Source organism: Schistocerca piceifrons, chromosome 3, assembly GCF_021461385.2.
Source record: "Schistocerca piceifrons isolate TAMUIC-IGC-003096 chromosome 3, iqSchPice1.1, whole genome shotgun sequence".
NCBI classification, from domain to species: Eukaryota; Metazoa; Arthropoda; class Insecta; order Orthoptera; family Acrididae; genus Schistocerca; species Schistocerca piceifrons.
The window spans coordinates 390,346,934-390,372,198 of NC_060140.1; the positions used below are offsets into that span (position 1 = coordinate 390,346,934).

Here is a 25,265-nt window from a genome sequence, read left to right on the forward strand (position 1 = left end):
CAGTTGACGCCACATTGGGTGACTTACGTGCCGGTGATGAGGATGAAATGATTATGAGAACAACACAACACCCGGTCCAGGAGCGGAGAAAATCTCCAACCCGGCCGGGAATAGAACCCGGGCACGCTGCATGAGAGGCAAGCACGTCTGTAATCACTCAGCCAAGCAAGCAGACGATAATGTGAAATCAGCGATATATGAACTACATGTAGCATCTGTCCTACTCGCTAGATCTGGCACCATTCGACTTCCCTCTACTCCCTCATCTGAACAAACATGTAATCTAAAACGTTTTCAATCTAATGTGAAATTCTGACCATTGTTTATGGGTCTTAATAGTCCCTCGGATATCATACTGAAGGAATCGAATGTACTCACTCAAAAGAAAAGTTATGCACACTGGACTCATCTAAAAGAATACCAAATTAAAAATAAGAGAAAAAATTTTCTACCTGAAAACCACGGTCATTTTCAGCGTGACAGAAATTTTCACTTTTCTTAGAAGACACTGCATCGGCCTGAGCAACAAATGTTCTCCTCCTGTTTAGACTGCTGTGTTTATATGGCCATATAAAAGCCAGAATCAAGTACTGTGAAGTAATAAGTATAAAAACAAGATCCTGAGTGTCGTCTTCTAATTGACCAGTAAATCTAAATTAAATGTGGGCCACCCGAGCGTACAGGGTGTCAGATGAATCATTTTGCCCCTTTGTTTATTTTCCTTGGTAACAGCTGTGATTGTATGTCGTCAAATGAGCAATGTAAGCAACAAAACTATGCAACTGACCCCATTTTACTTGATAAAGAGATGTTAGACTTCTTGTTAGACATACGTTCACTGATAAATTGTTTTCTGCAATGGTTTTATTGTTTCACCTTCCACTAACGAATTCTAAGTTTGTTTAGTAATCAAATTTGCTAAAACTGTCACGTCCTAACCACAATAAAATCCAGATCCGAAATCAGGGTCGTCAATGATGAACAGCATTTAGCATTGTGGTATGTTTATTACGCACAGTCAGAATAGAACTACACACCTGCGTGCTGCAACCAACGACACTCATAGGAGACGGTTGAAGACTTAGCCCCATCCGATTTTGATTCGTTTCCATAACTTAAAGAAGACCTTCGAGAATGTCACTTTGATAGCGATGAAGCAGTGCAAGTAGAGGTGAGTTGAACATTCTACAAAACCTAAAACTCCTCCCAAACAGGCCAGGAAGGTCCAACGGTACCGACTGACAGCCGTGTCGTCCTCAGCCGATAGGGGTCACTGGATGCGGATATGGAGGGGCATGTGGTCAGCACACCGCTCTCCCGACCGTATGTCAGTTTCCGAGACCGGCGCCGCTACTTCTCAGTGAAGTAGCTCCTCAGTTTGCCTCACAAGGGCTCAGTGCACCCCGCTTCCCAACAGCACTCGGCAGACCGGATGGTCACCCATCCAAGTGCTAGCCCAGCCCGACAGCGTTTAACAGGCAGTATCAACATACCGTCTCCTGTTTGGAGAAATTTTTGCGTCGCTGGGATGACTGGGTTGAGAAATAAATATGTAGACATGGAGAATAAAGATGTATAATGCTAAAACGTTTGCTTTAATTAAGAAAACTTTAAGAGTTTTCGTACAATATTTTAGAGGCATTATTTTTCAGCACTCTCTCACAAAGAAGTTACAAACACCAGAATTTCGAGCACTAAATAACTAATAAGGGCTTGTGGTTGACTTCGAACTGGAACCCCACAGCTTGTCAGCGAGTGATGTTAACTACTACACCACAACGGATTCAGCCAAATTTTTCTAGATGCACGTTATTTATTACATCTGATGAAGAAAGAGCGTCTTGTTGTTTCAGAATATCTCATTCGAATCTATGACAGCACCCTGGACCTGGGTCTTGTGAGTGATTCTCTTTTGACAGCGCTGGAGGGTCCACAGGTTCTGGTCGTGCTGTCACATCCTTTTCACTATGGTGAGCGTCGAAGATAGTCCCACCAGTCGAAGGCTTGTGATGCATAACAAGAAGCCTCAGAACTATAGTATGACTTCATCGGAGGACGTCTCGGAACTGTATTATGGCTTCATCGGAGAAGGTCCATGCACTTTTGTCTTCTTGCTGAAGGGCCTTAATTCTCGATTTTATATCGATGCGATACAACCCAAAGAAGCATTAGTCCCACTTTCGATAAAGAAGTACAAATTCGTGCCAAATCTACTGTGGTATATCTCATTGGGTAATGAATAGTGTTCTACGCTCTCGGCCATTCTCCTGGGCAGCGTCCGTCTGCAGGTCGTCTGTACTTCTTCTTCAGACCCATTGATGAGTGTTTCATGTAGTCATCCTGAGTATCTTCTAATTGAAAAAAGAACAGTGTACCCATTATTGTTCCGAACTCGTGATCATGGAGCAGAAACAACTGTTCGAAACCTGTAGTGTCTATTTGTGCTGTGGTGCACGAGAATTTCGAGATGGGCAGTATTGTATCCGAATTTGTATATCAGTCTCTCTGTTTGACATCAGTGTATTTAAGCATTCTCCGAGGCCGTTCACATGTGGGTAGTACACAATTATCCTGTGGGTGACGTCACAAAATGGAATTTCCTCTGATACTAGTCTCGACTGGAAAACCTAGCAACGATCAGAAATCATCACATGGCACGCTTTTTGCTTCAAAATGATATATTATACAATCAACCATTCAATTTCCAGATCTTTGGCAGTTGTCACAGCTATGGTGACAATGTAGCAAGTGAGGTATTCATTGCAGATTGTTATCCAAAGATTCCTGTTTGTCGACTTTGGGAAACCCCACGAGAAATCGATCCAACGGAATGCCAGTGCAGTAGGTGTAAGTACGAGATGCCCTGGAGGTAACTGTGACATGTGCTTCCATCGTTGGCATTCATCACAATGGCTCACATAGTGTCTAATAGATCAGTATCCACCTGGCTGGCGATTTAAGCCCAGCGTCTTCACGAATACCAGGTAACTAACGTTGGAGTTTCTGAACAAACTTGAATAGCTGACTGTAGATGAGCTGAGATGATGGGCAACCTTTTCTGCCCCAGTGTACACAGTTCCTCTTGCACAATGTTCTATTTAATAACTAGAATTCTTCTTACCTTGGTTCTTCCTTCTTCAAGTCTTCTATAGTTTTCAAATTTTCTGGATCGTCCCTCTGTTCACCGGAAATGTCATTTAATGCAGCGGTGACTGAGATTTCGACGCGCTTTTATGTTCCACTAAAGGATTCGTTGAATGTCCCTTGTTGTATACCCACAGTGACTTCGTACTCCTGGATCCTCATTGCCCAAATCGGCAGTGGACTGATGGATCCTTCAGCCTAGTCGGCCAGCGTAGAGCTGGTCCATCATAGTACTGAATGTTTTGTCAAATATATACGGCTGGAAAATTTGAAGACACAAATTACTGCAAGGCAGTCTTTATTTGTTATAGAGAAATTCATCTCCAACTTGAAGAGTCCTCTGAAAGCATAAGCTATCATCTTTTCAGCGCCTCCCTGAATTTGTACCAGAACCGCACCAGTATCGTAACCACTAGCATCGGTGTGTTCTGTCTCAGAATTCTTGTCATACAGTACTAGAACTGGAGAAGATGGTAGCCCCTCCCAGTCAATGAGGAAAGATCTTTCTTGCATCTTGTTTCCAAAAAATTTGGCATCTCGCAGCAGTACCTTTTGCAAGGGATGTGTCTTTATACAGAAGTTCTTAATGAAATTCTGGTAGTATGTACACATTCCGACAAAACTTCTCATATCAGGAATGTGCTAAGGAGTCGGGGAACCTGCTCTTATTTTCTCTGGACTCTGGGCTCCATCGCCATTAACTAGGTGGCTAGAGTATTTTGTATTCCAAACAGCATAACTTCGAAAATATACAGGCTGTCAGGAGTCATGAAGACAGTCTTCTCCCAGTCAGCCTCGAGATCAGTCTCAGCCATATTTGAGATGTACTTTATTCGTTTCAAGCATTCCAGCGAGTCATCCGTGCACAGCAATGCATAGGCATCTCTTTTCGCGATTCTGTTTCTACGTCGGTAGTTGACACTGGAACGCCATGTGGCAGTCTTCTTTTTCACAAGGACCACAGGAGAGGACCATAGACTCTCTGGAGGTACAGTAATGTCATCTTGCAGCATCTTTTCTACTGTTGTTGTTGTGGTCTTCAGTCCTGAGACTGGTTTGATGGAGCTCTCCATGCTACTCTATCCTGTGGAAGCTTCTTCATCTCACAGTACTTACTGCAACCTACATCCATCTGAATCTGCTTAGTGTATTGATCTCTTGGTCTCCCTCTACGATTTTTACCCTCCACGCTGCCCTCCAATGCTAAATTTGTGATCCCTTGATGCCTCAAAACATGTCCTACCAACCGATCCCTTCTTCTAGTCAAGTTGTGCCACAAACTTCTCTTCTCCCCAATCCTATTCAATACCTCCTCATTAGTTACATGATCTACCCACCTTATCTTCAGTATTCTTCTATAGCACCACATTTCGAAAGCTTCTATTCTCTTCTTGTCCAAACTGGTTATCGTCCATGTTTCACTTCCGTACATGGCTACACTCCATACAAATACTTTCAGAAACGGCTTCCTGACACTTAAATCTATACTCGATGTTAACAAATTTCTCTTCTTCAGAAACGATTTCCTTGCCATTGCCAGTCTACATTTTATATCCTCTCTACTTCGACCATTATCAGTTATTTTACTCCCTAAATAGCAAAACTCCTTTACTACTTTAAGTGTCTCATTTCCTAATCTAATCCCCTCAGCATCACCCGATTTAATTTGACTACATTCCATTATTCTCGTTTTGCTTTTGTTGATGTTCATCTTATATCCTCCTTTCAAGACACTGTCCATTCCGTTCAACTGCTCTTCCAAGTCCTTTGCTGTCTCTGACAGAATTACAATGTCATCGGCAAACCTCAAAGTTTTTACTTCTTCTCCATGAATTTTAATACCTACTCCGAATTTTTCTTCTGTTTCCTTTACTGCTTGCTCAATATACAGATTGAATAACATCGGGGAGAGGCTACAACCCTACTTTTCTACTAGGTTTCCTAATTACCCATTGCTTAGACAAAGACACCCTGTATGACTGCTAGCAAATTAGTGGATGATCCACAGTGCTGATACAGTGCTTTGCCATGGGCCATTTGGTCTGTCTTTTTTCCATTCCAGATTAGGAGGTATCCAGAAATTTGTGCGGAAAAGTTATCACTCACTACGTTGCTCCTCAGTCATGCCAGATCTTATCGTCAGCTCGAAAGTAGCTCCCTCCCTTCCATTGTCTGTAGTATCTGAGAATGATCTTTCATCATTGGTGCTAAGCTCATTCAGTTTTTCCTACGAATATACCTTTAGGTACGATTTGTGGCTGCTCGTGACAGTCACTGGTCTAAAGTTCTCCTCCTTATCTGACCATAAAATCATTTTACTAAAACTTATTGCTAATAATATTAAACCTGTTTGTAAGCAGATTGAACAACTCAGGATAATTAATGACACAAGTGCTGCTGATTACAGGACCAAACTACAAGTGATAAAAGAACATGCAATGCTCTCTATGTTAATATTGATGATGCCATTAGCAGATTTATTATTATGATTTCTGGTACACTTGAACAACATTGTACCAAGGTAGCTATAAGACACTAATCTTCAACTGTAAAGCCTTGACAGACATCTTTATGTGAACGGTTCAAACTTGAATTCCACAAACTTAGATCTTTAGTCATGATTTACTATAATCATTCAAAGAACTATTATAAAGATAAAGTGAAGTACATGAAGTCATTATAGGGTAGGGATTAGAAGTGCTGAATGCCAAGCAAATGATGAATTTATTAGTAATGCCCATAATAAGTGTAAAGCTGCCTGGTAGATTGTGAAGGCTAAAATATGTAAAACTAAGAACCATGGAAATCTTTCAAGTGGTGTCAGTATCACACCTGATGAATTTAATGTATTTCTTGTCAACATCTCAAATGTAGCTAGCTCAAGCTTAGATATCTCTCAAAAATGTCAAAATGAACAAAACTTTCAAGTTACAAATGTGTTCCTGAAACATCCACAAAATGTAACGAAAACTGATAAGTGGTCAACATTTAAGGTCCAAGAAATCAAGATATATATAACAATTAAAAAACTTAAGCTTTTTAGGGATTATCCAATTATATTATTAAAAATATAGTGCACACTGACTAATTGGATGTTTGAAGAAGGTTCTTTCCACCCTGCATAAAAATAATTATGGTTTTGCCCTTACACAAGAAGGGTTATCTAATAATTTCCATTCCACATCCCTTGTTCCCGTACTGTTAAAAATAGCAAAATAATTCGTACAGTTAGAAATTTGTATGTATTTGGCATGTCATGGATTTCTGTCATAATTCCAATATGGATTCAGGCTGGGTCTGTCTACGGTACAGACAGACAAAAGTATTGTATCATTTATTTTAAACTCATTTCAGCCAAATTATTTGCTTCTGTTACACTTGTGAACCTCAGTTAGGGTTTTGACCCAGTGAATCACAAAATCCTGTTTCAGAATCTGTGGCAGCATGACTTTAGATGCAAGGTAGGCTGCTTCCTCTCATGGAATCTTACTTGAATGATATAAAACAGATGGTGGACTTTAGCAGATTAAGATCAGGTGCATGAAGTTTCATGCAGGTCTTCCATAGGGATCTGTACTGGAACCTTTGTTGTTTAACATTTATATAAATGATATTGCAAATGTGGTAAAATGTAGATCAGTTCTTTGTGCAGATGATACTACTTTTATACTAACAGGGAAGGACTCTGATATATTAAAATTACAAAGTAAAGAACAGCTAATGATTGGTTTGAAATCAATGTGCTAAGATTCAAACCTGAGAAAACAATAAATCTTCTCTTTACTCTATGCAATATAGAAACAGATAACAAATCAGTAGAACTCCTTGGAATTCACCTTGACTAAAGATTAACTTCAGATACACATACGAATTTTATATAATACAAAGATAGCAAGAATCACTTAATCATTGGGGAAACTTAGAGCTTGTGTAAGTGGTAATACTTTACTTACTTCATATCGTGCCTTCTTCTGTACACACTTAACATATGGAGTGTTGCTGTGGGGTATCTCACCAAGAGCAAAGACAATCTTTATTTGGCAAAAAACGACCATTAGTGCACCTTACGAATTTCTGAGAGTAGGATTTATTGCAGAGTCCATTTTAAAAAACTGACAATACTGACCATCCCATCATTGTTAATATTCAGTTGTTTATTACATGTAAAAGAAAATCAACACAAAATGTATCCTACCACAATCAGCTCATCTACATGACACATGACACAAAGAAACTTTATATATGCCTGCAAGTATGCTTCAGTAGAGAATTAACATCTACCAGTATACAAGGTAAGTTATTTAATTATTGCCTTCACAGGCATATGACGTATAATTATCTGTGGTTAAAAATGTTACAAAGAAGTGGCTAACGGATAAAGCTTTTTATACGCTAGAAGTCTATTGTACATGCTATAAAGGAGACCATATTAACTGACTCTCCCATCTGCGGGGATGTTAAAGTCCTGTAGTTCCGATTTGCAGATATTTTAAGTAGCATTCTGCATTAGACATTCTTTGTATAAAATGTTCGTATATTTTCTATGTATTTGTTTTTAAGTACTCTATTTAATGTATTTCTGTATGATGGCATCAGCTGCATCGTAAAATATTTGAAGATGAAATAAAATGATTTGATTTGACTTGACTTGAAGTCCTGCAGTCCCTACGAGCTCCACTGGCATATGGATTTCATGGGTGAATCTGAGTGGATTTTTGCAATCGACAAAAGCTTCACAGTTCAACTTAGCATCTAGACTGATAACTGGGACTCATCTCGACAAATGTCATGGGTGTAATTTCTTCACCGGCGAACAGCCATCCAGGACAATCTTTGTTATGTGATGTGTGCCTGTTGGAACAGCTTCTTCAAGCTATATCCCTGATGATGCACGGTCTATGACTGCTTGTGAACCCTGTAAGACGTCCTGTCCGAGAATAACGTTATGACTACATTAAAAAGACACATTCAGCGAGATCGGTTCTTTTTATAACAGTTATTCTTACAATACATGTTCTTGTAGGCAGGATGTGTTTCCTGTCAGCGTTTTTCAGCACACACAGTTTTCTATAACAGAATGTAGTCTTAATTAGGTGGCAATGATAAACTTTCGACATTGTGGAAAGGAAAACCCTTGAGTCGACTAGCGCCTGGGCAGGTTGTCCATCGGTGATAACGTCAATGAGATTTCCTGAACTCATTGTTACTGTCTTCCACAGAGGATTTACATGTGTTGTGGTCCCACCTTCGTAGATAGTGGCCTCAGTTTTCCTGAATTAAGCTGCTATGGGAGCATCTTGTACGTCACTGCGCATTACCTCTTGACTAATAACGTCGTCATTCTTGGCTTAGTTGATGTGTCAGTTCTGGCTGCCATAAACTGCCGTCTCTCTTCTTTTACTATCTGGCATACAAGAGAAACAAAGTCATGGTGGACCTGAGCCACCACAACTGCAATTTTTTTTCTTATTTTTTTTTTTTTTTTTTTTTGATTCATCAGTCTTCTGACTAGTTTGATGCCTATGGCCATGCATCCTCAATTATTTGCTGAATGTATTCCTATCTCTGTCTCCCTCTACAGCTTTTGCCCTCTACAGTTCCCACTAGCACCACGGATTGATTTGATTTGATTAGATTTTATCAGGAAAGCAAAAACATTGGTCAAGCCCACTGCTGCCCGCACCGAAACAGAGTGTCTGGTGCGGTATCGTTCCCTGTATCTCTAGTAAAGCCAACCAATGCCCTTGAACAGTACAAGGAGATCCTTTACCAGTGCCTTACTAGACACAGATTTTTCAGATCTGGTTGATCCGAATATTTAATCTCCAATGTCTCGCGTTCGAAGATCAGGTGTGATGCGATTTCCTCACCCACACCACACGTCCTATATTTGTGGTCTTCTTCTGTTATCCCCATTGTATTTGAAATTCCCATGGTCTATCAATAGTCCTACTATGAGCATCATTTCTCTCCAGTTCAAGCCCAGGACTGAGAGGCTTCTCTTAGAACATGGCTTCAGCATCAGTACCTTGCTATGTTTTTGCTTTTGGACCTTAGCCCAACATTCTACAAGCTGTCTCCTTGTCCACTGTCGAAGTTTTATTTTGATCATCGCCTTGGTGATTGTCAGGACAGTTTCCAGTCCAATAAATGGTGTCATTGTGTAACGTCTCTTGCAGCGGTCTCTCCACGATATTTTCAGTACATATCTCGAAATATCTCTTCCTATCTTACCGATTCCTAAACTTTAATATACGATGATTATCAATGCAAAGTAGTTTCAAGCCCTATTATTCCTTGGAGCGTCCATTTACTCCATGGAATAGCTTCTCTGCCATGTTTTCTCTTATGAAAAGAATGAGGGAGATCTTGCCGATTAGCCGTGAAAGAAGGAGGATGTATATGTATGTATTGTTGAGCTAGTCGCCATCTTGATGAGATTCTGTATGAGAAGGAATTTAATACATGAACTAAACTAAAGTAAGTGTGTTCACGTATTATTTAACTGATTATTATTGACAGTGTCTGCTTACTACGCTGTGTTGCACGGGATCAGTGGGGAACGTCTGATTTTCACTGGACGAACCTGCCGTTTTGTATGCTCAAGATATCAAGTTCAAATAAATAGGCTAACACGGTCTTACCAGCAGATCTCCGGTCTTCCCCATGTGATCACCGAAAGTTAATAATTATTACAAATGTTTTCAGGAGATCGACTGACAATTTTAGTCGCACCGAGACTTCGAAATTGCTTCACTGCCTTATGGAATTTAAGTTAAGCTCAATTTAATCAGGATAGAACAGTATTGAACTGTGTGAATGTGATAAACCTGCTTTGTGAATGAAAATTCCCTTAATATACGCGTGTTTTTACTATCCTGATCAGTGAAGCTAAATCAGGCCGGTGTGAGAGAGGTTTAGATCCCACAAAAGAAATATTAAAATCGCCTCTACCCTGGCCAACCTATCGGATTGTTTATTACCTCTAGTACCACGGAAGTCATTCCTGGATGTTTTAACACATGTCCTACCATCCTGCCCCTTCTCCTAGTCAGTGTTTTCCACAATTCCTTTTCCTCTCCGATTCTGTGCAGAACCTCCTCATTTCTTACCTTGTGAGTCTATCTAATTTTCAACATTTGTCTGTAGCACCACATCTCAAATGCTTAGATTCTCTTCTGTTCCACTCTTCCTGCAGTCCATGTTTCACTATTGTACAATGGTGCGCTCTAGACGTACATCCTCAGAAATTTTTTCTTCAAATTAAGGCCCATGTGTGATACCAGCAGACTTCTTTTGGCCAGGCACACCTTTTTTTTGCCAGTGCTAGTCTGTTTTTAATGTCCTCCTTGCTCCGTCCGTCATTGGTTATTTTGAAAGGTATGTGCTAAGGTCTGATCAGGGTAGCTCCAGGAAATAGTTGGTAGTTGCCAACCGCAAGGTGGAACGAGTATAATATCTTTGAGTAGGAGGTTCTTTGATGGTTAAGAGAGCTCGGCACACGCAGTAAAAAACCGAGGGGTCGCAGGTAGGTGCCCAGAGAAAGCACATGTGTGCAGACAGCTTTAAGGCAGGAGTGGCAGGTAGGTGCCCGGAGGAAGCAGACGTGTGGTGACAGCTGTAAGGTAGGTCTCGCTCGCTGCCCTAGACCAAACCTTAGCACGTAAATGAGAGAAGATATATAATGATTTCAAATTGGTTTTGTTAGATAATATTCAGAGTTAGGATTTGTATGTCCAAGGTTTGGCACAGTAAGAGTTTGGTAAAATTTTTGTAAGAATGTTTCGTGCTACGGTAGGTTTTGTGTATGACTTAAAATTTTAGCAATATATATATTGAGATCAACATTGTGTTTCTAACAGCCTAAATCATAATCGAAATCCTTTGCTTAAATTAAATATGAAAATGAGTAGTAGAGTGAAGTTACCCACCAATGAAAGAACCAAGTAAACATCAGGGCCAAAAGTTAATTTTCCAGTACCATCTTAATGCCATTGCACAAATGGCATTATTCTCTTAAATTTTATTGCTGAGTCAAATACATGTTGTATTTCTGCCAAAATGGAGGAGTGCAAGAAACAAGTCCACAGACGCAGTCAGATGCAGGTTTGCTGAATAATTAATTTAGAACAATCTTATCACTGATACTTTCAATTTTGCTGCTTAGGTAACAGATTTCCTAAACTACATCTACTTTTTGACCATCAATCCTGATGTTAAGTTTCTCGCTGTTCTAATTTCTGCTACTTCTGATTACTTTCGTCTTTCTTCGATTTACTCTCAATTCACATTCTGTACTCATTGGACTGTTCATTTCATTCAGCAGATCATGCAGTTCTTCTTCGCTTTCACTCAGGATAGCAGCGTCATCAGTGAATCATATCACTGACATTCTTTCACCCTGAATTTTAGTCCCACTCCTGAACCTTTCTTTTATTGCCATAATTGCTTCCTCGTTGTACAGACTCAACAGTACAGACAAAAGACTACATCAATGTCTCAAACCCACTTTAATCTGAGCACGTCATTTTTGGTCGTCGACTCTTATTATTGCCTCTTGGCTCTTGTCTACATTATATATTACCCTTCTCTCCCTGTAGCATACCCCAGTTTTTCTCAGAATTCCGAACATCTTACAGAATTTTACATTGTTGTACGCTTTTTCCAGGTCTCCAGGTCGACAAATCCTATGAACTCGTCTTGCTTCCATTATCAACCACTACGTCATAATTGCCTCTCTGGTACCTTTACCTTTCCTAAAGCCAAAGTGATCGTCATCTAACACCGCCTCAGTTTTCTCTTCCATTCCTGTGTATATTATTCTTGTAAATAACTTGGCTGCAGGAGCTGTTAAGCTAATGATGCTATAATTCTCGCACTCGTCAGCTCTTGCAGTCTTCAGAGTTGTGTGGATGATATTTTTTTCCGAAAGTAAGGTGATTTGTTGGCACCCTACACACCAAGGTGAATAGAAACCAATCCGAGAGACCAGTAATACTTAATTCGTCCGACTCTTTTCTGCTGCATTTCCTCGATTTGCTGCTACTGTGTGATGAATTCCTTAGCTATTGCAACATCCTTTACCAGAAGAGCTTTATACGTATCTTCCGCAACTTGTTTCATCAAATATAAGGTTTTGTTGGAGCATTTCATAGTCTGATTGACCATGTGGCACAGGGCCAAAGCATACCGTATATAAGACTATGTCGTTTGTCATGATGTTGGGCCCAGTTCTTAAATCGCACTTCTGGGAATTGGATTTCTTCAGTACAGCTTGGAATTTGTCCGAGCTAAATGGCTTCTCTTAGATGTTCTCGAACAACCTCTTGGCTGTGCAGTCCAAGTAAAACAACACGTTTATCAACCCATCTCCTCATCCCACATGTTGCATTTGGCGAATGTATCGGATCCGTTTAGTGATTTAGTTGGTCCTGACCTTCGTCTCCGGAATACGCTGATGGATCCCTGAAGTTCCATTTAGGAATCTTTTGGTTAACTGAACATACGGACTTTGGGAGCTCTATGCAGCTGGTATTCCAGTTGCTGTTCGTGTAGACGACAGCTTATTGTTGGCTAACGGTGGAACCACGGTGATGTAGACGTTCCAAAGTACCCACTATCTACACCAAATAATGTCACATAATAACCACAATCAAGTCCAAATTCGAAAGCAGGATCATAAATGAAGTACGAGGGTGACTCAATGACTACTGCCCCAATCTTTTATTTTTCTCTTTACTTACAACTATTACTTATTAGGGTTTTTGGAAAACATCCTTTCAGGCGCTTCAAATTTGGTGTTTCATCTACATGTATGTTACGTTTCTAATAATGCCGACATATTACAGGTCTACAATGAATCATCAGAAGGACGTCTGCGCAAGACAATCGTTACAAGCAACGTGCTGTCACAATCATCGCTCCCGGCGTGGTGAGCTGCGGGGCTGGCATTACCCGTGGAGACCAGTGCATCACAACTCGGTCGTTGGCTCGACACAGTTTGAAGATGGTGAGATCGTAATTCAAGGAATGAAAACATGGCTTCGGGTGCAGGGCTCTACCTCTTAAAGGAATACCTGATTGTATACAGCACAGGGGCATAAAATGTGATTGGGGCTATGTACAGAAATCACGCATGTAAAAGAAATGTTGACTGATACTGTCGTCAAATTCTCTCTTACAAATACATATATTTTGAGAAAATATTGCGGAGCATTCTTTATTCAACGACCGTCGTATAAAACCAAGTACTGAAAGCACCTTTATTACGAACACGAACGTACAGTCGGAACAGAACTCACTTCGATGGAGAGTGCTGCTGTTAGCACATACATGGAATATTTCAAAGTATGTAAACGTTAAAAATATAAGAAATTCAGAGGACCTTTCGGAAATGCTATATACTAAATATCTGATCTTTGAGAGCGGTTGAAATGGCGACGTGCAGAAAACAACACACTAACTCCAACCCCCCTGTGCCACATCGCATGCAGCACTGCATTTGGCAATACATTTTAACTGTGGTTTCAGGCACTCACCTGTCACCAATGTAAAACATAAAAACTCCAACGGCGGTGGAAACGACGTGGCTCACGGAATACACAGTGTTTGGGTACAGTTCCTTATCGCACACCCAGTTCCCTTGGGAAGCGGCAGTCACAGAGAACCATGTGGTGTCGTAGTCCCAGCCGTGGATACAGGCCATCGTTTCGTTGTCTTGCCCTGGCGTCTTCATTAGGCATCTGCTGTACTTTCCATCTTCTCTACGAAATTCAATCCATTTCAAAAACACTGTTGAATGAGAGTACGTTTATGTTTTGGAAATACGTTTTGAGTAGCCAGAGTGTGGTTAACAACTTACGATTAGAATAGTCAAACATTGTTCGATTTCTGATAACAGAAAATACACCAGACTATGAAAGAAACAGTTTGATAACAAACCAGAAATATGAAACAGCATAGAAACAAACGTGTTCTATGTAGCTTGTGAAAAATTACAGTATACTAATTTCCATTACATCGTCACAGAAAATACAAAATAGTCAGTACAGTTGCTGAGCTGAAGTGTCACCTCTCTTATCTCGGGTATATTCTTTTATGCTCACTAGAGACGACAGCACACTGTCGCATAAAATGTCTACACAACAATGTCAACGACTCGCAAGTAAAACGACAAGTAGATGAGTGAACTACTTCAAAAATGTAATAATTTTCTGGGTCATCGCATTTCAGAGCTCTAGCGGTAGATATTTTTAAGAAAAATTCAGTAATAAATGCGAATAGCTGTTTATGGTTATCTAAGAGGATTACCTTCTAACTCATCAACCGTCTGTCAGCTAATAATATAAGACGAAGTCCATAGCATCCAGCCGATGGAGACAAAGAAGGTTACAAGGAAATTGTGATGTCTGATTCAAGTAACGTGGAGACATTAAGTCACATGTATTATATTTACAAACAACCAATGAGGAAAGATGTGTCATCCGATCAGGAGGAAAGATGGAACAGTATTTGTTGTACTTGCTACAACAGTGAGCGTAGAACGCACTTCAACAGTTGAACAAATATAGGCGCATCTCTGAAAGACTAAGAAGAAGAGGGAAAACGAAATTCTTCCACAAAATTAAGGTCTGTACTTACTCGAATACGATGGAAACTTTCGATTAGGACATATCATAAAATAAATAAATTCTAAGAATTTCGTAATTGATTCATGAATATAATATCCCACTGTCGATGGAGTACTGCGACACAAAGAAATTTCGAGAGACAGTCATTCATTTATCGTCCGTCAGAGGCATGCGGGTGATCGCACATCAGTTAACAGTTCCGGCGTTACCTCGACGTGTAGCAACACCAGTAACGGGGCGCGACTCAATATTTCCTCTTGAACTTTATTCCCAGTTGTGAATATGAACCACCTCCAGCTGCATAATGGAATGGCGATAGTGACAGTCTGTGCTGCAGGGGCACTCGCACCCGGATTTCCCGCTTTACGCGAGCGTTCACCTTAACAACTTTTATTTTTTTGCGTATGCCGAGATGCTATACTATATCTTTCGACTCCAGAAACCACAACGTTATGTATTACTGTAGTACTTTTTTCGAAAAAGCGAGCATGGAGGGCAGAATGGATAGGGGTCGTAACCCGAGACCTGGCCTCGGTATGTCCCTCACTGTCTGGGGATTGGGAGTGGTGAGGGGAAATCATTATTGGGACTTTTTCTTGTTCTTTATTTTAATCTTTTTACTGGATCTACAGTACATTCAACTGGCACCGCATCCTGCTTAGGAAACAGAACATTCCTATGCCGAGGCAATATACGTGTACTTGGGAAACGGAAACTGTACTTCGTTGCACAATGCAGAAGGGTGCGTCGTTGCTCTCCTAACGCTTGATCGTCCAGGTATGTCTTCATGCATGTCGTAGGTTATTCCACCGATAATCGGTCGTGTGCTCGTCAGCTCAGTCAATGGGTACCTTCTTCTACTTGTTGATGATCCAGCTGCGTAGAGGGTCGCATAGCACACTACTTAAATAACTAGAAAAATATTACCTGTACCTTGGGTTTCGTATAATCCTACAATAACATTCTTGTAGGTAGTTCCAAAGTCCAATATTTCTTCAGGTCCATCGTGAAACAAATAGTTCACTAAGTGCCACAGACCCATGTGTGCTTGGGTTTTGATGGGCAAGAAATCCGGTTGATTCGGAAAAAGTAGAAGCCGAAATGCAATATGTTCGACGATCACTCGTATAAAGTACACCAAAATTTGTTGCAACAAGCGCCATACATCTTCTGCTCCGCTACATCTGAGACGGTGCTCATCCGCGCATATAGACGAGTTCGCCATGTGTATCTTGTGGAGCTGCCATCGGGTGACCTGTTTACCGTTGACTGCAATGTACCATGTTGATGGGACTTTATACCCAGCGTAACCCCATGTATTGTCCGCCACACCATCTTGAAACTGCCATGAGGGTTCTTCGCCTCCACGACGTTTGGTGGATGCCTCCGTCGTAAAACGTGATATATGGCCCGCGCCGTCGCCTGTTTCGTCGTTGGTAGTGCGATACAGACACAACTGTGTTCGAAGCAAAAATGACCGAAATAGGGGTATGTCTTCCACCGTCAGTAGGGACGTAAGGGAGGACAGAGCCAGGGACTCCAGCAGCTACTAGTCAAACTCTCCAGGCAACTTGATATGCAAGCTGCCGGCCGGTGTGACCTAGCGGTACTAGGCGTTACAGTCTGGAACCGCGCTACCGCTACGGTCGCAGGTCCGAATCCTGCTTCGGGCATGGATGTGTGTGATGTCCTTAGGTTAGTTAGGTTTAAGTAGTTCTAAGTTCTAGGGGACTGATGACCTCAGATGTTAAGTCCCATAGTGCTCAGAGCCATTTGAACCATTTTGATATGCGAGCTGATAAACAGAGCCGCCGCTCTGTCGTGAACGTCCTCTGTCTGTGTGAAGGGTCAGCGATTCATAAATGACTTCGGAGAGCATGTCTGTACATACGTACGCTCCGAATGCCGCTAATATACGTCGAGTCATTAGTAACGGTACTGGAAGTACATGCATTATCTGTGGAACGCGTGATGCTAATTAAGTACGTACCTAGTGTGTCCTTTGAAGAAAGTCGAGCGTCAACACACGAAGATTGGTGATCTTGACCCGAATTCGTTATAGCAAGCTGCGGTAGTTAAGGGCCGCAGTGCGCCATATGTCAACGTGAATTTCTGCTTCGAGGTATTTGAGGTATCAGTAAGCTGTATGGGGTTGACACACGTTGGGGGGTCTCTTATGTCCATGGCTACCAGTTGGTGACATTGAGACCGCTGCCGGAAACCACACCATATGTGTCAATACAGTGTAGTGCGTTGGTTACATCGTCACCGTTGCGGAGCTCGAGAACCAAGTCGTCTGCATATGCTGTACTGCGAAATGGGACGCCACGTAACGTTAGTGCGGTTAGGGATCGACGGTGGCCGCTAAGTAGTAGTTCCAATCTCAGGGCCTAGAGTAAGGTTGACAAGGGGGAAGCCTTGACGCACTTTTGTGGGAATCTGGAGGAACTGCGTGAGGCGACAATTGACGAGCACCCTGGGGGTCGCCCTTCGGAGGAGACGCATTACGAAATCTATGAATTGCTATGGGTACCGCATGTGTTGGAGAACGGATGTCAGGAACAAGTGATCCACCCGATCAAATCTTGACTAATATCTAGTGATGGGTCGTGTACTCGCTAGGGCTATTATGTCATGGAATCGACATAGAGCTGTATGGATGTTATTGATTCCCCCTAGGAAAACCTGATCCAGTGAGATGACATCAGGCAGGGTCAGCCATATACAGGTCGCTAAAAGACGACCACAGGAGACAATCGTTCTATGTTCCGTCCATGATCTCTGTTTGTGTATGTGGGTTTCCATGTTAAAATGAATGTGTGATTTCTGCACATCAACCCTAGTGTGCAGTACCATTCTCTCGTCTGAATCTCTCTGTGAAGTCTATGGGCGACCACCCTCAAGCTGAGACGAATCTTTCATTGTGTCGGTCAGTCCTAAACATGCTACTGGTGCGCACTTTGATTTCCCTGTCTTCCAAGTGGCTCTCCGTTTGCCATAATGTTCGACCGTGTCACCCCTGTGTAATTGAGGGTGAGGGCTGTTATCGTAGGGGCTGGCGCCGTTTCACCTAATGGGATTTGTGTAAGCTGACGTTGGATATGCGTCGAACGTACAAGACCTTCCCGGCAATAAGAACGCTGTGGTTACTGGTGTCAGAGATGCATCATTCTTAGGTTAGTACCAGGATTCAGGCACCCTGTTTAGAAAGAAGTGAAAATAACATAAGAGCAAAAATGAATGGTTCAAATGATTCTGAGCACTATGGGACTTAACATCGGAGGTCATCAGTCCCCTAGATCTTAGAACTACTTGAACTAACCCAAGGACATCACACACATCCATGACAGAGGCAGGATTCGAACCTGCGACCGTAGCAGTCGCGTCGTTCCAGAATGAAGCGCCTAGAACCGCTCGCCCACTTCGGCCGGCAACATAAGAGCCCCCTATAATGTTTAAGAATGCACCGAAAGGTAAGGTTATCTTATTTCATCGGAATATTAGAGGACTGAGTAATAAGGTATAAGAGATGCTTCTTGTCTGTCTGAACACCACATAAGCACGGGTTAGATAAGTTACATATAAAAGATTACATTATTTCCAGCTTACTCACGTAGAACTAACGTGAGAAAGGAGTTGTTACATATATAAAGACAGAACACAAGTCCAGAAACAGTAAAACAAGCAGATTGTGTAGTGGTCAACACACATAAGTGTGTGCTTTTGAATTAATGCTGAAAAAATGTTCCTGTTTAATTGTAGCTGTATACAGATCCCCTTGGGAAATTTTGAAATATTTTTAAGGAATCTGGATTCCTTAATGTGTAGAATCTGACACCAGCAAGCAGTTAATAGTCCGTGGTGACTTCAGTGTAGATTTTCTAGCGGATTCTGATAAGAAAAATGATCTGGAAACCTTATTTGAATACTACAATTAGATCTCGGTAGTTAACTTTCCAACACAGGTGGATAAAGACAATAGAACCCTAACTGATGATGTTTTCTTTGCTGACGCAAGAAAATAACTGTTACCCAGTAACAAACGCTCTCTCTGATCATGATGCACAGATAGTTACGGTAAATAACATACTGTCTTACAGTCTGGATACTCCTCAGTGGGAAACAATTAGAATAATTAATGACTCCAGGACAAATAAATTCATATCATTATTTGAAAATTACTTTCTAAATAAGCTTGTAAGTAGGCTGTTTAGGTTTTTATATTGGTAACGCCACGTAGCGCTCTGTATAAAAATCACTGGCTGTGCTGTGTGCAGTCTGTGGCTGGTTTGCATTGTTGGAATTTGCTATTGTAGTGCTGGGCAGTTGGCTGTTAACAGTGCGTAGCGTTGGGCAGTTGGAGGTCAGTCGCCAGGAGTGGTGGATGTGGAGAGAGAGATGGCAGAGTCTTGAGAGCGGATGATCTGGACGTGTGTCCATCAGAAACAGTAAATTTGTAAGACTAGATGTCATGAACTGATATATATATTATTACTTTTGAACACTATTAAGGTAAATACATTGTTTGTTCTCTATCAAAATCTTTCATTTGCTGACTGTGCCTATCAGTAGTTAGTGCCTTCAGTAGTTAGAATCCTTTATTTAGCTGGCAGTATTGGCGCTCACTGTATTGCAGTAGTTCGAGTAACGAAGATTTTTGTGAGGTAAGTGATTCATGAAAGGTATAAGTTATTGTTAGTCAGGGCCATTCTTTTGTAGGGATTATTGAAGGCCAGATTGCGTTGCGCTAAAAATATTGTGTGTCAGTTTAGTGATGATCAGAATAAGTAAAGAGAGAAATGTCTGAGTACGTTCAGTTTTGCTCAGCTGTTCGAAAATCAAATAACATAAGAGGTTTATCAGCACAGTAATTCATAAATTTTTCTAAGGGGACGTTTCAAGCTAAACAGAAAAAACACTATACAGCCATGTGAAAAATCATTAATCACTAGAGGGATAAAAGTTTCTTGTGAAAGGAAAAGGGAAAGATATCTTCTGGCATGAACAAGTAGGGATCCTGCAGTATTTGCACTCTACAAAAACCACTTAAAATTACTAATAAAGGTTATTACAAACATCAATGAACATGACATAAAGTCAGAAATCAGTTATTTCGAAAACAGACTTAAGGTTGTATTGGAATGTAGTGACACGGGAGACAGGAAAACCACACACAGAACAAGACAACATCACTATTGAACTAAATGGGAAGGCTATAAATGAGTCACAGGTATCAAGTAGATTTAATAATCATTTCTTAAATGTAGTAGACAAACACTTCCAGAGCAAAATCACAACAGTAAGTTGAACATGCAACATTCATGAAGTTGAATCATATGAATGTATTAACCAGCTTGTCCTCCTGAAATAGAGAAAATTGTACAATGTCTCATCTGGTTTTGATGGTGTTTCCAAGAGTACTACACATCTGTTGCAATGCATTAATCCTAGTCTTATCCGAAATATGTAATGCATCACTAACTCAAGGCATTCTGCCAGAGAGATTGAAATATGCTGTTGTTAAACTCCACTTTAAGAAGAGTGATAAGTGAGATGGCTATAACCACCGATCTGTTGCACTACTAACATCATTCTCCAAAATTTTTGACAAAGTGATGTATTCTATTATAGTATCTCACTTTAGCAACAATAACATCCTTAGCAAATCACAGCTTGTGTTTCAGAATGGTTACTCTATTGAAAATAAAATAGCGTCGATTGGTGTGTGTTCAAATGTGTGTGAAATATTATGGGACTTAACTGCTAAGGTCATCAGTCCCTCAGCTTACACACTACTTAACCTAAATTATCGTAATGACAAATACACACACCCATGCCCAAGGGAGGACTCGAACCTCCGCCGGGATCAGCGGCACAGTCCATGACTGCAGCGCCTAAGACCGCTCGGCTAATCCCTCGCGGCAGCGTCGTTTGCTGTTTCCTGCAACATATCTACAGCATTTGACTCGAATCACACTATTCTGCTAGATAAATTGATATTTTGTAGGATTGATGGTATACCCAACCAATGGATAATGTCGTATCTAACAAAAAGAATGTAGAAAGTTGTGCTTAATAATTCAAGCAATATAGTCCAGGGACGTAATTCTGACTCGGGAGAAATTACGTGTGGGGTTCTCCAAGGTTCGATCTTAGGTTCATTACTATTCCTCAGATATGTAAACAATCCTCTGTCTAATATAGAACAAGCAGGATTAGTTCTTTTTGCAGACCACACTAGTATTGTTATCAATACAAGCATACACACAGATACAGAAGAAATGGTAAACAAAGTTCCTAAACGTATCGTTGACTGGATTTCTGCGAACGGTCTGACCCTCAGTTTTAAAATGTATAACATATTGAGTTCTGCAAATTTAGTATGGGTACTACACCAATGGCATGTGTAACACATGTTGTGAAAATGATAAACAGGCTGGAAACTTCCAAATTCTCAGTGGTCCATAATGAAGAGAAATTAAATCGAAAAAAACACACACATTTCGGAACTCCAAAAAATAAATAAATAAATAAATTTCAGACGTATTTGCGCTTGGGATCATTGTAACTGTTGGGGAGAGACAGATCAGTAAGTTGATGTATTTTGCATATTGTCACTCGATAATATCGTATGGAATAATGTTCTGGGATAACTCATATATATATATATATATATATATATATATATATATATATATATATATATATATATAAAATAAAGTCTTCATTGCAGAAAATCGTGCAAGAAGAATAATATGCCATGCTTATCCGGAATCATCTTGTAGACATCTGTTTAAGGTGCTGGGCATTTCACTACTGCTTCCCGGTATATTTATTCTCTCATAAAGGTTGTTGTAAATAATCCTCTACAGTTGAAAAGAAACAATGGGATACATAATTACAATACCAGAAGGAAAAATGGCATTAATTACTTCACATTGAAGCTGTCTTTGGGATAAAACGAGGTACACAATGCTGCAACAAAAAATTTTGATCACTTATTCAGTGACATAAAATACCTGACAGACGGCGTAATAAAATTTGAAAACAATCTGAGAAAGTTTCTCCTTGATAGCCCCTTCTATTCCTAGAAGACTTTCTATTAATGTAATGTGTAAAAGATTATGGATAGGAATTAATAACTACCTTTAGATCATTTTATATTTTATATTTCTGAAAGAATGTTGCCTCATACTTACAGACTTGCAAATAAAATGTCTGTCGGTATGGGAGTAACATTAATGGTATGTAGAGTACAGGTGTAACACATGCACGACGACATATGGAAGTTTGGTCTGGCTGGACAGCCGAAGGAATCTAAAAGGACAAGATTTTTGTATTCATATATAAGATACATCTTTTATAGGTAATTCAGCAGATGCGTTTTAAACTAGCAATTGTCTTTTTAAGAGAACGCTGAAAAGTTGTGGTAACATTGAGGACTTATTTTGTGTACAGATATGAAACTGTTTTACTACCCAACCTGTAATAAGATAGTTCTATAGCGAAAAAAATGCGGTTAAGGTAACCACTCGCGCAAAGCAGGAAATCTCGGTTCGTGTCTCGGTCCGGCACTAATTTTCACTGTTGTCATTGCATTATACAGCTGGAGATGGTTCACGTTCGCAACTGTGAATACACTTCAAGTCTGTCATAGTGCAGTGCCTGTTCGTTCGAAGATGCATACATGTCCGAAGGAACGTTGATCGTACTTCTTCACAACACAGGCACTGCGGTATCGCAGGATCTCGTCAGTAGCTCGTGCGTGCTAACCGTCGCTCAGTGGCAAAAAACAAGTACGCACAGGGACATTATAGACACACATGCTCGTGAGACAACCAGCAGCGATGAGTCCGGCGACACAGCTCAGCGGTTCTGCGTCAAACAGCCTGCTTCATCAACAGCCGGTTAGGCTATTTGGAGTTCGTGGTTCGACGCCGCCAGCCTGCCCACGGAATGAAGGCAACGTTGCGAGCCTTCACGTCGCGGCCACTGGACGTGCTAACAGCGGCTATCCTGCTTTACAGTCGCTGCGCACACACCATCTGGCCCCCGCCACATGCTTCATCAGCATACTGTTTCAGCCAAAGGGCTTCTAGTGTACCAGGTACGGAGACCGTGTGGATGGAGGCCTGGCAGCACCCACTGGACAAGGACACGCAACTGTGTCTGCTCCAGCTGTATGTGATAATATAGAGTTTTTACGCCTGTGTACCTGCAGTGACGCTCGAATTCAACAGATTCCTGTCTCTCTCGCCCACCGTTCGAACACGTAACGCCCGTGTGGGACGGCAAAATGGTTCCAATGGCTCTGAGCACTGTGGGACTTAACATCTGAGGTCATCAGCCCCCTAGAACTTAGAACTACTTAAACCTAACTAACCTAAGGACATCACACACATCCATGCCCGAGGCAGGATTCTAACCTGCGGCCGTAGCGGTCGCACGGTTCTAAACTGAAGCGCCTAGAACCGCTCGGCCACAACGGCCGGCCGTGGGACGGCAGCTGCATCGTCCCGACAGACCGAATATTCACTTCCAATGACGGACCTTCTAAGCGGTCCGTTATACAGTGAAGCGCCAAAAAAACTGGTACAGGCATCCGTATTCAAATACAGAGATGTATAAACAGGCAGAATACGCCGCTGCGGTCGGCAACGCCTATGTAAGACAACACGTGTCTGGCACAGTTGTTAGATCCGTTACTGCTGCTACAATAGCAGGTTATCAAGAATTCAGTTTGAACGTGGTGTTATAGTAGGCGCACGAGCGATGGGACACATCATCTCCGAGGTAGTGATCAACTGGGGAGTTTCCCGTACGACCATTTCATAAATGTACCGTGAATTTCAGGAATCCAGTAAAACATCAAATCTCCGACATCACTGCGCCCGGAAAAAGATACTGCTGGAACGGGACCAACGACGACTGAAGAGAATTGTTCAGCGTGACAGGACTGTAACCCTTCCGCAAATTGCTGCAGATTTCAATGCTGGGCCATCAGCAAGTGTCAGCGTGCGAACCATTCAACGAAACATTATCGCTATGGGCTTTCGGAGCCGAAGGACCATTCGTGTACCCTTGATGATTGCATGACACAAAGCTTTACGGTTCGCCTGTATACGTCAGCACCGACATTACTCTGTCGATGACTGGAAACGTGTTGCCTGGTCGGACGAGTCTCGTTTCAAATTGAATCGAGCGGATGGACGTGTACGGGTATGGAGATAATCTCATGATCCATCGACCCTGCATGCCAGCAGGGTACTGTTCAAGCTGGTGGAGACTCCGTAATGGTGTGGGGCGTGCAATTTGAGTGGTATGGAACCCCTGATACGTCTACATACGACTCTAACAGGTGACACGTACGTAAGCATCCTGTCTGACCACCTGCATCCATTCATGTCGATTGCGGATCCCAACCGACTTGGGCAATTCCAGCAGGACAATGCGACACCCCACAAGTCCTGAATTGCTACAGAGTGGCTCTAGGAACACTCTTCTGAGTTTAAACACTTCCGCTGGTCACCATACTCCCCAGACATGAACATTATTGAGCATATCTGGGATGCCTTGCAACGTGCTTTTCACATGCGACCTCCACCCCCTCTTACTCTTACTGATTTATGGACAGCCCTGCAGGATTCGTGGTGTCAGTTCCATCCATCACTACTTCAGACATTAGTCGAGTCCATGCCACATCTTGTCGCGGCACTTCTGAGTGCTCGCACGGGCCCTACGCGATATTAGGCGGGTGTACCAGTTTCCTTGGCTCTTCAGTGAAGTAACTGTCAAGTTCACGATGTGACGTTTGTTGTAATTGCTTTATTCCATGAATTATGCAGGCTGCTTGATGGTATTAGAACAAAGACGTCAGTCACATGTCAGCACAAGCAATAAAATCAGTCGCATATTGTCAGTGCCTTCGTTCCATTGAAACATTAAAGACTGGCGGTGGACCTAAGAATTACAACTTACTGTACGTTCTAACCAAACGTAACCAAGAAAGTATTTTGAATATTTCGTATGGGCGTAAGGAAGCATTTCATACAATGCTGTGCTTTCTGCTTCTGTGTGTTTCTCATGATTAATGTGATTATGAAGAGAAGTAGAAAATTAGCTCTAATATGGAAATAAAGCGTTTCCGGACCCATGTCCACATAATACATTTTATTCCTCTGTATTTGAGGAATATTTCCTTAAAAATCGGCCATACCTTTTAGCTAAACCCTGTATAGAACATTTATTCCGAGCATAATGTATTGTGTAAATAAAAACTTGCAATAATTACATTATTTCTGGGATGTTTCCTATTAATACTATATTTTCTTCTTCTAGATAACAGTTCACACAATTAGGAATGTTAATAATATCTTACAGTCCTTTACTTTCTAATGAACTTTGTTGTAAGTATCCAGCGAGAATTAGAACATTACGGAAGCGTTTCACGAAGAGTTGCTTCTGATAGTTGTTTTCTCATTTACAGAAGAG

General features: G+C 41.3%; 1 protein-coding gene across 1 annotated transcript in view; it reads right to left on the reverse strand.

Annotated features, from left to right (window-relative positions):
* LOC124789950 (solute carrier family 22 member 7-like) overlaps positions 1-25,265 on the reverse strand; it is a 134,126-nt gene that overhangs the window by 90,258 nt on the left and 18,603 nt on the right. The window contains exon 3 of the mRNA XM_047257479.1: positions 13,683-13,907. Coding sequence (XP_047113435.1) covers positions 13,683-13,907 — 225 coding nt within the window. The remainder of the gene's footprint in view (positions 1-13,682; positions 13,908-25,265) is intronic.